Raw genomic sequence first — 18,209 nt, forward strand, 5'->3', positions numbered from 1 at the left:
TTAGCAATCTTCAGTCAATTGCAGAATCTGCTAGTTGTCAATATGTTTATTTTACTGAGGTTATATTATCAAAGCAATTTACTTTTGTTTCATTTCCTCTAATCTGTTGGGCCTGACATATTATGTAGTGCAGTGGTTCCCAAACTTTTTAGAGTGGAGTACCCCCTGAGCATGTATTATCTTTATAAATACCTTTACAACATTATGTTTTAAATTTTTTTTTATATAAGTTCAATAGTAAAATAAGCAATGATGATAAAAATGTCAAAAGTGATTCTGTTACATACTAAAACCGCCAGTAGGTGGCAGTAAGTCTTAATGCGTGAGTCACGGAGTCATCCATTCATTCAGTAACAAAGCAAGTGGCTGTATTTATGAATGAATCATTGGGTGCTTCTCAATATCCCTCCTCATTTCCTCGCTCCTCCGTCCTCCATCCTATGTCCCGGAAACCGATCGAACTCAGCCATCTTGAAGGACATTTCAATTCTCTAATTGCACCATGAGGAGGCGAGGAACGAGGAGTGAGGAAGCTTCCTGAGGAGTCATGAGCGAGGATACACAGGTGTATCCTTTGCGGAAACCTTTCTCATTGAAAGACCTGACACGCGTATAAATTCTCCTCCCCCTTCATATCTGTCACAATAATTTAAATGTATGCTTTACTTTTGTAGTTTAAATAAACTTTACATCTCACATATTTCAATGATGCATCTTGCTTTATTATTATTTATTATAATTCTTTTAAATAACCAAACGTTAACAACATGTGGGTAGATCTCTCGAGTGCAGTTGATGATGCTTTGAAGTGACGCTAAAGGGAGTGAGGATATATCATTTCACTTGATTCAGTTCCTTCGTCCTCGAGTCTTTTCCTCACATCCTTCCCTTGCATCCTGAAGGGGTGGAGCTAAGACACGAGGAAAGGAAGCGAGGAAAGGAAACGAGGATGCACAAATAAGAATTGAGAAGCACCCATTGAATCAAGACTTTCACAAACGATTCATTCAAAGCCACAGATTCGTTCACGAAACACTACTGTGTGCTGCAGTTCTAGCTCTGCAGAACTATTAGTTCGTTGCAAAATAGAGTAAATACTGACAATACTGTGAACAACCTCACTCAATATTACCCATTTCTTTGTTGAACTGTTCTATAAAATCAATGTCACATTTGCAAACGTGTGGATATTTGGATTTGCATTCTATAATATTATCAACATTAAAAACAAGAACTCACAAAAGGTATGTTTTGTATCAAGAGTTTGAATCTTAAATTGATCTCTATGCACCTTCTGTGCCAGGCTATTTGTTTTTCATGCTAGTAAGTGCTAAATCTACAGGTATATTGTCGAGAACTGCAGTCATGTAGCGCGATCTGCTAAGGCAGCAGACTCTGACAAAACCTATCAGCACCCAAATGCACGCTGCTTATGTGGAAATGGATTTAGTCAGTTTGACCGCAAAAGATGGGGTATTTTGATTGGATGTCATGTATTTTTGGCATTGTGCCATGAAATGCATGCTCGGTTTTAATGTTATTTTAAGATGGGGAAGAATTAAATGAATGAAAAATTTTGTTCACGTACCCCAGTTTGGGGACCATTGATGTAGTGTATCTGTAGGGACGATTTTTTTTTTGTATGAGGAGTTTAAGTGGAAATGAATCAATAAAGCAGTAATATTTTCCTGCTTCATTAGCATATGGTCATAAAACAGTAACTGGACATTACCTTTGATTTCAGGCTGTGCACTTTAGATTAGAGACCCAACATTATTATTTTTTTAATTTTTTTATGAGAGCTAAATTCTGTTTTAATAAAATTTTCATCACATTTTAATTCATTTTTGTGAGTCACGGTCTTTGCCTAGTCATCCTTATGCATATATATATATATATATATATATATATATATATATACAAACACACACAAACATATATATATATATATATATATATATACACACACACACATACACACACATTTTTTGTTAGATGCGATTATTCGCGATTAATCGATTTGACAGCATTATTCAAAATAAAACATATTTGTTTAAATGTTATGTAATTTTGGTTATATAGAGTGACCCTTGCTAAATCAAATAATGTGACTAAGTATACTATAAGTAATTGAAGTACTTGGAGTTGCAATCAGTGTTCAACTGCTACACTGGTGCCTGATGTCAAAGTATTTTACTATCGGTTATTGTTCATTACGGTTTTGACCTTCTTTAGTTTTCATGACAAAAGGCTGCTTCTGAAGTTCATTAGATAGAGTGATGGACTATCATTTGAAAGCTCTGGGATAAAAATCATAATGACTCCAATTGACCTTCATCACTGTCAGCACATCTGTACATTCAACGGCCATGATACCTGATCATTGAGCTGAACTGCCTGACAGCAGATGGATTTTGCCAGCTGATATAATCAGATGAGCAGCAGCGCTTGATAATTCATATTAATGTTCAGAGCTCAGATGAAGTTTGTCAGACTGAGTCATCTTCAGGAGTGCTACATTGTCTGAGGAAGCCAGTAAGTAATTTTGCAAGCACAGGCCTACTCGTTCAAGCACTCATTGAAAGAGCATGCTAGAAACACATTATGTTTGTTCATTTATAGACTGATTGCTCATAACAGATAATTTGTTACATGTTAGTGTGTTTAAATGTGTGTTTGAAGTGACTCATTTTTGAATGCTAAAATATTTTTTCCATCCCAGTTTAATTTGCTGAGTCAACTATAAGTGAGCCATTTTTAGGCTGACATGTGGCTCTGTGTTCATCAAAAAGTCTGACTTAACCAATGGTCGAGTCTCCAATTCTTAAATGGAAGAAACAGTAGAGGTGTTTGGCCAGCATTTTTGTAAATAAAATGTAAATAAATTAAAAAAAAGCCAGTGGCGCCAGCAGCTGTACGGCTGTATGCACTCTGCGTACCATGAGAGGGCGCTAAATAATACAGTTTTTATTTTTTACATAATTTTAAATTGATTATTAAAATCTATCTGCGTACACTCATTACATATTAAAAGAGCAAGAGAGAATGAGAATAAATAAAGGTGTGCGTTTGTGTGTTGTAAAGTCAAAATGTGTATGTACGTGCATGGTTGGGCATGTGGGATATGGGTGAAAAGAAATCTGATTGGCTAGTTTAGTTTCGACGCTTTTTTCACACATGAAACGTGACATTACAGATAGTTAATGTTTAAAAACAGGCTCAAAATCAGTACGCTTTATAAAACAGCTAAATTCGATTGAAACATTTGCAAAAAGGCCTAAAACTATTGAGTAGGGATGAAGAAATGAAGCCTCTTAAATCTTTGAAGCTTTTCTCTGATTGTTTCGGGGAAAGATTCAAAGCATCAAGAGTGTCGAAAGCAGTGCCATTTTGTGGCAGGTCAAGTTTATAGCAGTCATAAACCTGAGTGCGCAACTCTGTTGTTTTATTCATTAAGCACAAATAAAAGCCTGACGACGCTAACTGCGTTCAGTTTTCAGATAATATAATAGGGCTGCACGATACTGGGAAAATATGCGATATTGTTGTTGAGTATTGCGATAATGATATTTCTTGCGATATAATATTTCCCTAGAGAAATGCCATTTTTTATTAGCTATTAACAATCCCATGCCCAGTCTATTCACTGCTATATGCGTTGACCTAAAACTTTGACTTTTTACAGTAGCCTTTTAAAATCATTCATATATCTTGTACCGTTGCGATATGCATATCGCAATATTTTGATAATTTCGATATATCGTGCAGTCCTATAAGATAATTCATATATTAAAGGTGCCCTAGATTCAAAAATTGAATTTACCTCGGCATAGTTAAATAACAAGAGTTCAGTACATGGAAATGACATACAGTGAGTCTCAAACTCCATTGTTTCCTCCTTCTTATATAAATCTCATTTGTTTAAAAGACCTCCGAAGAACAGGCGAATCTCAACATAACACTGACTGTTACGTAACAGTCGGGATCATTAATATGTACGCCCCCAATATTTGCATATGCCAGCCCATGTTCCCAACATTATGAAAGGCATTAGACAAGGGCAGCCAGTATTAACGTCTGGATCTGTGCACAGCTGAATCAACAGACTAGGTAAGCAAGCAAGGACAATAGCAAAAAATGGCAGATGGAGCAATAATAACTGACATGATCCATGATATCATGATATTTTTAGTGATATTTGTGAATTGTCTTTCTAAATGTTTCGTTAGCATGTTGCTAATGTACTGTTAAATGTGGTTAAAGTTACCATCGTTTCTTACTGAATTCACGGAGACAAGAGCCGTCGCTATTTTCATTTTTAAACACTTGCAGTCTGTATAATGCATAAACACAACTTCATTGTTTATAAATCTCTCCAACAGTGTAGCATTAGCCGTTAGCCACGGAGCATAGCCTCAAACTCAATCAAAATAAACACTGTACTTACACGATTAGACATACGAACACTTTGTAAAGATCCATTTTGAGGGTTATATTAGCTGTTTGAACTTTTTTTATGTTGTTTAAGGCAAGCGCGAGCTCTTGGGGCGTGGAGCAACAGATTTAAAGGGCCACACACCCTGAATCGGCTCATTTCTAATGATGCCCCAAAATAGGCAGTTCTATGAGGTAAAAATCTATGGGGTATTTTGAGCTGAAACTTCACAGACACATTCAGGGGACACCTTAGACTTATATTACATCTTTTAAAAAAAGGTTCTAGAGCACCTTTAAAGTGGCAATAAATTAAATGTAACAACAAAAACAATAACTATAATAATACTACTAATACCTACTGAGTTGTTTGAGGCAAGTAAACTGTGCTGTTATTTTATTGTTTTTAGACTGTTTATATGACAGAACATATGATAATGTAATGTAGTCTACAGGCTTATATATTTAAAATGTTAGTAAATGGACTTGAACTTCCATATACCTGTAGTGGTCTGAGTTCAAACATTTGGACACGCAAAGTAAAGCATTCAAGTGACTGGAAAGAAAGTGAGGATTTGTTTTTCGTTAATCACGTTTCTCTAAAAACAATACGCACATTTCGGGACAAAGCCGCTTAGAGATAACATAAAAAACAAAACAAAACAAAATATTCACGAAGCATCTATCTACACAAGCATGGCGGAAACTATGGTAATGCAGGACTGTCAGTCAGCGGTAGTGGGCGGGGCCTGAGCAATGTGACGTCACATTACTCAGAGAACAATTGAAAAATGCGATCTGATGGCTTCAGCTGAGGCAAATACCATTGATTAACAACTTCACAGCTCACAGTAGGTCTGTCTTTAAAGGTTTATAAGTTTTCATTCAAAATCAGTTTTCTTATGGAAAATTTTGGAGTTTTTACTTCCGAACCCCGACTGTTGCACTCTATAGCAACGTTCTAAAAAGTAAAAACCCCCAGGTCCCCTTAGCAACCACCCATAACATTCTGATAAGTGCCAGAATGAACCCCTTAGCAACCACATAAATACAACACTTTAGAGAGCAACATGCTAAACGCCTTTCAAAACACCTTAGCAACTGCATAGCAACATGCTAAAAAACAGACAAACACTTGGAACACCTTAGCAGTGGCAGTTTCGTTTGGTACTGCTAATTGCATAAAAAAACACCTCATCTTTAATGCCTCCAGTCATAAAATAATTCCCTCAATTTTAAAATTTGTGATTTGTGAGCAGAGTTCTGACTTTGATTTGTTTTACAGGTGATGGACAGGTGGACTTTGAGGAGTTCATGACGATACTCGGACCTAAGCTCCTGTCCTCCGAAACACGGGAAGGTTTCCTTGGAAACACAATAGACAGCATATTCTGGCAGGTAAGAAGCTGTGGAGGACAATTTACTGGTAGTTGTGAAGGACTAAGCTTCAAAGAGTCTTAAAATTGCAGTATTACATAAGACATTTTATTTGTATGACACTTGTTATTCTGACAGACTGAATAACAGGAATGGGAGACATCATGGAGTGTCTGAATGGCGGTTTATGTAGGGTTGCATTGTGTGGATAATGTTACATTAGTGAGATTTACGTGTTCAGGTTTGGATTCAGGATTCATGTTTGTAAGAATCATATTCGGCTGATTAGAGGAGAGTGATAGCAGTGTTTGGCATGGCCATGATCTGGCTGAGCGGAGAGGATCCCTGTGGGTTTGGTTAACTCTCAGGATTGTGATGGAGTGCTGTGTGATGATATCGGGGAAGATGAAGCAGAGCCCATGCCAGCTCTAGTTGGTTAAGACGGGTGCTTGCGACCTTGGCTGACATCATTGGAGAGACTATCTCTGAGGCCAGATCACTCACTCTTTGAACGATCAGGGAATTTTGTAATAGGCACCCTAACCCTGACTTTATAAATCTGCGTGAAGAATTTGTCAGTAACTTGACAGGCATCTTTTGGGTATATTTTCAGAAATATTAAATAGCAACAAACACCTCCATTGCATCATCTGTTTGTCATTATACACTGTGAAATTATTTGATATTACATTTTAAAAATGCTTCTGATTTATGTAGCTAGAGAGAATTGTGATCTAGTGCGAATTGGAACATACACAAGCGTTCAAAAGTTTAGGGTCTGTAAGATTTTTTTTTTTTTTTTTTTTAAGTCTTTTTTGCTCACCAAGGCTGCATTTATTTAATCATAACTACAGTAAAAATAATATTTTTATACATTTAAATTTTTAAATGTGAATGTATTTTGAAATGTAATTTATTCCTGTGATGGCAAAGCTGAATTTTCAGCATCATTACTCCAGTATTCAGTGTCACATGATCCTTCAGAAATCAGTCTAATATGCTGATTTGCTGCTCAAAAACATTTATTATTAATAATGTTAAAAACAGTGAATTACCTGAGTCTGTGCGGCTCTCAACAGCATTGATCCGGTCAACACTGTAATCCGGTCAAGACCTGCCTGGAAATAGCTGTGCATTTACTAATAAATTATTGCCCACCTTAGAACGCTTGTCAACCAATCAGATTCAAGTTCAACTGCCCCATAGTAAAAATTTGAGCTAAACAGCCACTATGTTTGGTCTTCAGAACCCCTCTTGACCAAAAACACTGTTATATGAGCACATGCTGAATGCCTGAATGCCAATAAATTTGCTTTTCACACGTTTCCACACTGCCTGCTACAGTTATTATAGAGATCAGTGTGTGAGATATTTCTGTACTGACAGTAGCTCAGTGAACCATCGAAGGCTGTTCATTTACTAAAACTAGAATAATGCAGGAGTTCTTATAAAAATATATATTTTTCTGTTTACTGTTAAAGGATTAGTCCACTTTTAAATACACTTTTTCTGATAAATTTACTGACCCCCATGTCATCCAAGATGTTCATGTCTTTCTTTCGTCAGTCGAAAAGAAATGAAGGTTTTTGAGGAAAACATTCCAGGATTATTCTCCTTCATGATTTCAATGGCAACCAACAGGTTGAAGGTCAAAATTCAGTTTCAGTCGTCAGGGCTTTAAACGATAAACGAGAATAAGGGTCTTATCTAGCGATTGATCGGTCATTTTCGAAAAAATACAACCGTTTATGCTTTATAAACAAAATATCGCCTTGAACGTACTTTCCGCTTCCGCATTCTTCATAACGCTTACGCTGAATGTTCTACGCCTTCCCTATTCTACTTACGGAACGAACTCGGCGCCAGTTTCATTTTTTTCTGTAACTTGAATAGAGAAGGCGTAGGACATTCAGCGTAAGCGTTATGAAGAATGCGGAAGCGGAAAGTATGTTCAAGGCGATATTTTGTTTATAAAGCATAAACGGTTGTATTTTTTTCAAAAATGACCGATCGATTCGCTAGATAAGACCCTTATTACTCATCTGGTATCGTTCAAAGCCCTTGAAGCTGCACTGAAACTGTAATTTTGACCTTCAATCTGTTGGTAGCCATTGAAATCCACTGTAAGGAGAAAAATCCTGGAATGTTTTCCTCAAAAACCTTCATTTCTTTTCAACTGACGAAAGAAAGACATGAACATCCTGGATGACATGGGGGTGAGTAAATTTAATCAGGAAAAGTGTATTTAAAAGCGGACTAATCCTTTAATTTATTTTTATTTCAGTTTTAGTTTTAGTCCTTCAACATAAACTTATCTTAGTTCAGTATAGTAGCCAAGACATTTTTGTTAGAAAAATCAGAGTCTATGTTTTTGGAGTTTAGGTTTTCATGTAATACTTATATTTTATTTTAATTAATGTAAACAAAACAAAACAAAAATGAATAGTTGCACTTAAGGTAAAAGAACTCGGGTTACTTTCATATACGGTGCATGATTCCCTGTTGTACTGTTAACATCTGCTCAGTGTGACGATTCCTTTCACTGCTGATTTAAGTGATAAATGTCCTTTTGTTGTTTTTAGACATGGAGTGTTTGATCTTGCAGTGTTATCTGTCTAAATTAATCTAGTCCCAAGAGTGGCTCATTCCCGCTGTGAGGGGAAAGAATCATTGAGACGCCCCATCCATCATCTGTGTGTGAAATAGGAGGAATCAACCTTCCTGTTATGAAGGACTTTTTCCCTGTTATAAATCCAGTTCCAGCCAATGCTGGTAGAGAATGACTTCCTGAGTGACTTCACTATTCCTGGTGTATGTCATTAGAGGACGGGACAGTTGCCCTGCAGCAGTGCTCCTCAAATGTTTTTGCTTTAGGACCAACGTTTTACATTGGACATGCGTTGACTAAAATAAATGGGAAGTGTTTTCTTCTACCTAAATACAAAAAAAAAAGAGAAATGAATACTTTTATTCAACAATGATGCATTAAATTGATCAAAAGTGACAGTAGATATTTATAATGTTAGAAAATATTTACATTTCAAATAAATAAATTTTGTATTCATCAAAGAATCCTGAAAAATGGTTTCCACAAAAATATTATGCAGCACAACTGTTTTCAACATGGATAATAATAAGAAATGTTTCTTGAGGAGCAAATCAGCATATTAGACATCAAAGACTGCAGTAATGATGCTGAAAATTCAGCTTTGCATCACAGGAATACATTATATTTTAAAACATTTTACAATAGAGAACAGTTGAATGGTATATAATTTTTTTTTTCTTCATACTGCCGTCTTGATTGGCATGATGATTAGCTGCCTGTTCTTTGCATTTAACATTGTTTTTCCTCATTGTTATTGCCATGACCCAACGCTTGAGATCCACTTCTGTAGAGATGCTCTAAATATACTGTTCTGAGAATCTTGAGCTGGTCTCTTCCTGTGGCTTTCGAAGGGGTTATTTTGGAGCATTCTGTTGCTGTCAGTGCTTTAATTATATTTTATGAATCATTCCCCAGACTTCATAGAGGACTCTGCTCTAAAGTATTTATTTTCTGCCGTGCTGCTGCTGCGTCAGGCTTATTTCATCAATGCTACATCACTTCAGCATTCTTGTGTGCTCAGAGTGGCTTTCCAGTTAAAGCTGGGTCATACTTTACCTACCAGTGTCTCTTTTATAGCAGCTTAATAATAATATCTGTCCTACAGCAGCTTCTGTGCCTGCATGTATGGATGTTTATGTTTGTAATATGTACTTTCTGATGTCATTTCCACAATGTAATTTCCATATATAATATATATATATATATATATATATATATAATATGGAACCACTTGCAGAATCTGTGAAAATGTGAATAATTTGAACAAAATAAGAGGCATCATACAAAATGCATGTTATTTTTTCTATTTAGTACTGTTCTGAGTAAGATATTTTACATAAAAGATGTTTACATATAGTCCACAAGACAAAAAAAATTGCTGAATTTATTAAAATTACCCCATTCAAAAGTTTATGAACCCTTGATTCTTAATACTGTTTGTGGTTATCTGGATGATATACGACTGTTTTTATGTTTTGTGATGGTTGTTCATGAGTCTCTTGTTTGTTCTGAGCAGTTAAACTGAGCTCTGTTCTTCAGAAAAATCCTTCAGCTCCTGAAAATTCTTCAGATTTCCAGCATCTTTTGCCTATTTGAACCCTTTCCAGCAGTGACTGTATGATTTTGAGATCCACTTTTTCACACTGAGGACAACTGAGAGACTCAAACACAACTATTATAAATGGTTCAAACATTCACTGATGCTCCAGAAGGAAACACGATGCTTTGAGATGGGGGGTGAAAACTTTTGAATTTGAAAATCAAGGAATATTGTACTTAATTTGTCTTATGGGAAACATAGCAATCAGAAGCAAGTATCTTCTGTTGCTTCCGAAGGGCAGTACTAAATGAAAAAAAAAAAAGATATTTAAACAAAATAAGAAAAATTTGGACATCTTCATCCTGTTCAAAAGTTTTCACCCCCCGGCTCTTAATGCATCGTGTTTCCTTCTGGAGCATCAGTGAATGTTTGAACCTTTTTTAATAGTTGTGTTTGAGTCCCTCAATTGTCCTCAGTGTGAAAAGTGGATCTCAAAATCATACAGTCACTGCTGGAAAGGGTTCAAATAGGCAAAAGATGCTTGAAAACTGAAGAATATTTGGAACCTGGAGGATATTTTTGGAATATTGGGCAGTTTAACTGCTCAGGACAAACAAGCGACTCATTTACAACCATCACAAAACATAAAGACAGTCAGAGATCATCCAGGTAACCACACACAGTATTAAGAATCAAGAGTTCACAAACTTTTGAACGGGAATATTTTAATACATGTTTTTGTCTTGTGGACTTTATGTAAACATCTTTTATGTAAAATATCTTACTCAGGACAGTACTAAATAAAAAATAACATGCATTTTGTATGATCCCTCTTATTTTTTAAAAATTATTCATATTTTCACAGATTCTGCAAGTGGTTCCTATACTTTTTCATGCAACTGTAAACACTCGCACACACATACATTTGGAAATTTTAGCATTCTCTGTTTATCTCCAGTGATCTTTTGAGAAAATTCTAAAGATTATCTAAAAAAGATGTTTGACAACTTTGCACTTAGCTGTCTTTCTTTTTACAGTCGTAAAACTCTGTCATTGAACACAATGGCATTGGTAAATTTGGATAAGGGGACAAACCATGGGGAAATTTGAGCTGTGGTGCATGGTTAAGATATCTCTGGATTACAGTCAGGACACTTTCCAAAGGGGGAAATTTCCAAAAGGGAAATTTGAACTGCGTTGCATAGATGAGATATCTCCGGAAGGGGGATTAGGGCTGTGTCGTGCAGTTTGAGGTGTCTTGGCAAAAGGGGAGATAGAAACTGTGTTTATCAGTTTGAAGTGCCTTAACAGGTAGCAGTCCTGTCGTGTGAGGAAGATCCATTCCGATCTGCTCTGATGGATAGATCCGTTTAGATCCTCTCTGATGGACAACAACAACAACAACAACAACAACAAACTCCCTAAGACTTCCTAGCTCTTCCATCCAGATAGCAAAATTCTCTGTTTTTACTGTTATTTCTATTCCTTATGTTCTATTTGTATTATTCTTTTTTATGTAAAGCACTTTGAATTACCATTGTGTATGAAATGTGCTATACAAATAAAATTGCCTTGCCTTGCCTTGCCATTGTATCAGACTTGGAGGACATTTCCTCAGCTAATGGCCGTTTTCATCTAAAAAAGGCAAATTGGCATAAATTGATATAAACAAATGACTATTAATAATATGATTCAGAGAGAAATAAAAACATTTGGAGAGTAAAAGAGTAAAACAGTTTTGTAGTACAGTGCCTACATGCTGCACTTCATCCAAATGTCCAAAATCTCCATCCAAATGTTGCACTTAGCATTTGACAGGAATAGTTAATCTAAAAATGGAAATGTTGTCATCATTTACTCATCAGATATGTCTGTGATTGGCTTTAATGATCAGTGCTTCAAAAACATAAACAGTCATCAGTGACGCTCCTCGCAGAGCGCAGAAACACACAGAAGCATTTGAAAGCATTTGCTCCCGCTTTCAAAACGCTTTCAAACTCAAACACTTCAGTGTGCTTTCAAACGCTCCTGTGCGTTGATCATTGTAGCCAATCACAGACATATCTGATGAGCACATCAACACAATGGCCAATCAGAGGTGTTTATGAATTTACTCAACAGTTTTTCAAATTTCAGTACCAATTGGTACCGAAGTCAGTACTTTTGACAACCCTAGTGCCTGGTGGGCTCAATGTTTTCTCTTTTGGGTGAAATTATCGAGATAAACCCATGAATGGCTTACTAATAGTAGTCAATGAACAATAAAGTGGGTTAAGAAAATGTATTTTACCATACACAAATCTTACATACAGTACTTCACCTTTAAAGCCCAAAACCCTCTGTTTTTTATGTTCTCTATACCTCTCTTTTCAACGGCATAAGAAACCTTTGCTTTGGAAGCACGAATGCAGACTCTGCTGTGTGACACAGCTTGAAGCCTCAGAAGCTGAGGACATCTATCGAGACGAGAGGCTGAACTCAAACCCTTTATTCCTCACAGATCTGAGAGGATGAAAATGATAATTCGCTCAAAGCTCACCCATAAACTGGCATACACTCGAAGTCCAAAAAGCTAAAATGTTCAAATCAAGCCCAGATTAGCGAATTAATACCTATGTCTGGCTTTTAATTACCACCGTGTGTCGGGTTTATTAATGTGCCCCAGAGCGGGATACCACACTGCATCTCAATTATGAGAAAAGGATTTTGTTTAAGAGACGCCGAAGGATAATGACGGATCATCTTGAGCACTCAGTGAGAAATGATGAGAAAATTAGAAGCATGAAAAAATCTGTTCCCAAAGCCAAATTCAAATCATAACTACACATTTGCTCAGTGTGTCACAACTAATGTCCCGTCTGAAAGATTGAGGCGTTCAATTCCTTTTGGCAGCACACCAGCTGCAATCTTCAAATGTGATCATGCGTTGCTATTATTGTGCAAGCAAATGATCAGTCACTCCTTATCCGATTTTGCTCATGTTAAAGCTTACAGTATATCTAGGGCTGTCAAAAATGCTGTTGACTAAGAAAATGATAAATGGAAATTATATATTGACTTTAAATGGACTTTTTTGTTCCATTTAATTAAATTATTTTAATTAAAATGTGTGATTAACAGCTCTACTTTTTTGTTTTTGTTTTTTTTTATTTTATTTTATTTACAGTGGATTCCTGAGGTGCCAGACAAAATTCATGCACAATACATAAAACAGATCAAATGCTTTATTCCTCAGAGATCTGAGCAGATGAAAATGATATTCGCTCCAAGGTCTTTGAGAGTTTTTGAGAAGCGCAACCACTTTTTTTGAGCTCTAAACCCCTGCTAAGCTTGCACGTTGACTTATGCCTGCTTTATTGCTATAATAATCAGAAAATGTTAATAATCTTATTGTTTATGTATGAGGTGCTTTCTGGACCCTAATCTATTCTGAAATATTAAAATAAATGATCTATAGCTGCAGCCACAGGCACTTTGATTTAGTAGACGACATGATTTGTAAATGAAAGATAAAAAGAGTTTTACCTAAGAAAAATAGCTTATGGTAGAGCCATTTTCTTTCATCAGTCTTTTGTCAGAAGTAGAGTATGCATTTGATTCAGATTTGTTGGACCCTATTAAATATTAAGGAAATTTATCTTGCTCAATATATGTGTTGGAAGTTCCATCAAAATGGCAACAGCTTTGAAAAGCAGTCTAGACAGGATCAGTTGGTTGTTGGCATTTTGAGGTCTTCTTTTGCTTTGCTTTCAAAGTCAAGTTGTGAATCATTAATGAATGACACAGAGTTACAAGAACAGAGGTCTTAAAGGGTTAGTTCACGCAAAAATGAAAATTATGTCATTAATGACTCACCCTCATGTCGTTCCAAACCCGTAAGACCTCCGTTCATCTTCGGAACACAGTTTAAGATATTTTAGATTTAGTCCAAGAGCTTTCTGTCCCTCCATTGAAAATGTATGTACGGTAGACTGTCCATGTTCAGAAAGGTAATAAAAACATCATCAAAGTAGTCCATGTGACATCAGTGGATTAGTTAGAATTTTTTGAAGCATCGAAAATACATTTTGGTCCAAAAATAACAAAAACTACGACTTTATTCAGCATTGTCTTCTCTTCCGGAATCCTTTCCATTGAATTGATTCCATTGAATTGATTCCATTGAATTGATTCCATTGAATTGATTCCATTGAATCCTTTCATCTGTCTGCGTTGGTAATGCACTTTTACATCGCCGTGGTTGTTTTTGGCAATTAGGACATCCGCGACATGCACACTCACGCACCATTTTAAAAAATATAGCAATACCAAAATACAAACAATGTAGAATAGCTTGAATACAGCGTGCGTCTCCCTCAGACTGTAAACGAAGCTCGGGCGCACCGGCTAACACGTCAGCAGCGTCTTACATCAGCAGCGTCACTGCGGAGTCGTGAACCACACTCCGGAGCAGAAGGGGGCGGTAATGCACCAATAAGCTGGATGCCAACCGCCGTAAAACAGGAAAGAAGAAGAAGAAGCGGAGTCGTGAACGCGGATTGACAACAGACCCGGAAGAGAAGACAATGCTGAATAAAGTCGTAGTTTTTGTTTTTTTGGGGCCAAAATGTATTTTCGATGCTTAAAAATGTTGCGGATGTCCTAATCGCTAAAAACAACCACGGCGACGTAAAAGTGCATTGCCAACGCCGACAGATGAAAACAACAGAGGCTGCGTTGTTTCTGCTCCATACATGAGTAACATTGGTTTTGCTGTGTCACAGAACCAAGATATGCTATTGCTGTAATGTAAGCTATAGTAACAGGACAGTTTTGAGTGTCATTATTTGTCTGAAGCTGCTGGCGACTAACAACCAACTCTTGCTTGTATATACTCTTGTGAACTGTATGTTCATTTTTGTTCTTCCTTGTCGTTCGTTCGTCATGTTCACTTTATTTTTTCGCGAAGCATTATTTTCACGCGTTATTATTACATCCACGCATTGTGTGTTTGTGTATTTTAATCAATTAAGGGAGGGGTGTGTTTATTTGGGTTGATTTCAAATATCGACAGTGTTTCTCGGGCCCTGTTTACACTAGTGCATTTTCATTTTAAAATGCTTAACTTTTGCTACAGTTACGCCTGTCGTTTACACTACTCCGGCATTTTCGACCCACGAAAACGGAGACTTTCGAAAATGCTGCAGACCCCGTTTTAGCTTGAAAACTCAGGGGTTGCGTTTCAGTGTAAATGGACCAAAACGGAGACTTTTGAAAACGATGGCGTGGCTGCCCACATTGCGCTACCGGAAAACAACAATAACAGACCAGGGCTGCGTTTCCCAAAAGCACCGTAAGCTAAATTGATCGTAGAGACCATTGGATGGCTTAAAATGCTTTTGGGAAATGCAGCCCAGAGCCGTCTCTCTCAACGGCTATGTAACATTCAACAACCGTGATTCAACCAGATTCAACAACTGTGTAAACAGTAACATGGAGACAAAACTGCATGCTTTGCTGACTTTATGGTCCTTTTTAGCAGCCATTGTGCAACTCTGCATTTTATAATACTGCAGCTGCCTACACGCACAAGAGGCAACTGTTTACACCTGTGCACGCATGCACAGCAAAATCCCCAGAGTTAAATCAACTCTGCTCAGAGTACATATGGTCCCTCTCTAAATAGTGTTAAAATAACACTGAAGCAGAGTTAAATTTAATGAGATAATTAAGCAATTCATTAAGTAATGATTGTGCATTAGTGATGAACACCTGCTGTTAACAAGCAGAATCACTGAAGAAATGAGAAAAAAACACAAAAACTTTAAAAAAAAACAGCCTTATTAACTGCTTAATTATCTCATTAAATTTAACTCTGCTTCAGTGTTATTTTAACACTATTTAGAGAGGGACCATATGTACTCTGAGCAGAGTTGATTTAACTCTGGGGATTTTGCTGTGTGCCCTGTGTGCATGAACTGTCATGTGACATGGGTTTTCGGGCGACTAGTGTAGATGGAGATCATTTCTGAAACGCAGTGGAAACAACAGTTTAGACGAGGATCGTTTTTATTTTAAAATGTTGTTTTAAAACGAAAACGCACCAGTGTAAACAGGGCCTCAGAAATCGCTTACTGCACCTTTAATAGATAAAACAACAACCTTACTTTAACAAGGTCAGTCTGTAACTTCAGAGTGTGTACTTTTAGTAAGTGCACTTTTAAGTCATGTATATTTTACCATTTAATTATAATACTTATTTAAATTAAAAAGCATACAAAAAAGTTCTAACATTTAAAAAAAAACAGCAAAAAACTAACATGTAACATTATTTTTTTCAAGACCGTTCAGTGCAAGAACTTATACATGAGATTGTTGTGTAGGTGGAATGAATTATGAGAATCTGTGGAATAAAATATGAGAGGAGACGCAGCGGGCGGCAGGTGATTATAGTCCTTGTCACCATTTTTAACTCGACACTTATGACACGCTTACCTTTCTCACACTCGCAGACACAACTAATTGACCAAATGCGCTTGCTTTAGTGTAATGCGATTGTGTTTATTACTGACAGTCATTATCACAAATGATTTTTCTGTTATGAAATGCTGAAATGTTGGATATCAGTAACCTCAAATGAGTCCTGCAGTATGAGTGCCATTTTACAGTATGTGTGCTTGGTTTATTCTAAGAGAAATGATGAATGTTATAAGCCTGTCTGTCATATTACCATGGTTTCAGTTCAGTGGGAAAGGTTGTCCTTGAAGGAATTTGATAAATAGAGTTCCATGCTTGACTAAGGCTGAGATTATTATTGGCTTTAAAGGCTGTTTCTTCACTTCACTGATGTGACATGACATGAGAAGATGCATTGTGGTGCTTTCAAAAGTGTGATCTGGGAGGATAGGTGGGCTTTCTTCACTATCAGTGTCACTTTTCTCACTCAGGCAACCTTTAAAATTTGATATATAACAGATACAGTGTCCCCAAAAATTATTTGGACACTTTTAGAGACTTAAAGGGATAGTTCTGTCATTAATTACTCACTCTCATGTCATTCCAAACCCCTAAGACTTGCGTTCATCTTTGGAACACAAATTAAGTTATTTTTGATGAAATCTTAGCAATTTCTGTCCCTCCATTGACAGCCTATGCAACTGAAACTTTCTCAAAACGTTTATGAAGACATTGTAAAACTTATCCATATGAATAGAACAGTTTAGTCCGAATTGTCTGAAGAGACACGATTGCTTTATATGGTAAACAGATTGAATTTAGGCTTTTATTCACATATACAGTAAACATTCATCAACACACATCAGTTGTGGTAAATGGAAGCGTCAAACAGTTTCAGTTGAGCTTCTGTTTATGTTCACTGATCACTGTTTATATGAGAATAAAAGCCTAAATTCAATCTGTTCATCATATAAAGCGATTGTGTCTCTTTAGAAAATTTAAACTAAACCACTCAATTCATATGGATTAGTTTTACGATTTTATTTTTGAAGCGTCAAGATGGTAGTTGTGTCGCTGTCAATGGAGGGACAGAAATTGCTTAGATTTCATCAAAAAGATCTTCATTTGTTTTCTGAAGATGAATGAAAGTGTGGAACGGCATGAGGGTGAGTAATTAATGACAGAATTTTCATTTTTGAGTGAACTAACCCTTTAAGTTGCATTTAAAGTTGGCATGAAATAGAAGTTGCGATAGTCTTTCCTTCCATATTGTGACGTATATCTGAGTGAAATGGAAAAGAGTTTGTTTCCAAAACGCAATAACTCCATTTTGATTAAATTGAGTAAAAAGGTGTTTTCTTTACCAAGAAAGTGGCAAGTTGAAATCCACTATTTTCTGTTTCAAACTTTCACATAGCATCTTTTGGTTATAAAAACATTAAAAATTCAAATCTACATTTTGATTTTAAAAGGTTTGTTATAAAAACGTATTATTTTTTCCCCAAAATGCACTAAGTCCATGACACGTTTTTTTTTTCAAAATACAGAAGTTTGAAGATGCTGTCGTGTTCCTCCTCCCAACTCCCAAATCTTCTCAACCTCCTCACGTAAAATGATTACATTTCGATGACTTACGTTTCTTCCCCATTGCAGAAACCACCACAGGTTCACCAATGCCGTCAAAATTATTATTTTTTCACAAAGTAAGGAAAACTAGGAAGCCGGCTGTATTCAGGGCGGTGCCATTACTGCCATTACGTGGAATGCAGCGCTGTGATTGGTTGAGCGGATATATCGCTTTCTGCAGAGAAAGGA

The 18,209-nt window shown here is 36.5% G+C and overlaps 1 protein-coding gene across 3 annotated transcripts in view; it reads left to right on the top strand.

Moving 5' to 3' along the window:
* The window catches only part of caln1 (calneuron 1), a 66,363-nt gene that overhangs the window by 19,159 nt on the left and 28,995 nt on the right, over nt 1-18,209 (top strand). For all 3 annotated transcript variants that reach the window (XM_048161935.1, XM_048161934.1, XM_048161933.1), the window contains one exon: nt 5,720-5,832. In XM_048161935.1, coding sequence (XP_048017892.1) covers nt 5,720-5,832 — 113 coding nt within the window. The remainder of the gene's footprint in view (nt 1-5,719; nt 5,833-18,209) is intronic.

Source organism: Megalobrama amblycephala, linkage group LG16, assembly GCF_018812025.1.
Source record: "Megalobrama amblycephala isolate DHTTF-2021 linkage group LG16, ASM1881202v1, whole genome shotgun sequence".
NCBI classification, from domain to species: domain Eukaryota; kingdom Metazoa; phylum Chordata; class Actinopteri; order Cypriniformes; family Xenocyprididae; genus Megalobrama; species Megalobrama amblycephala.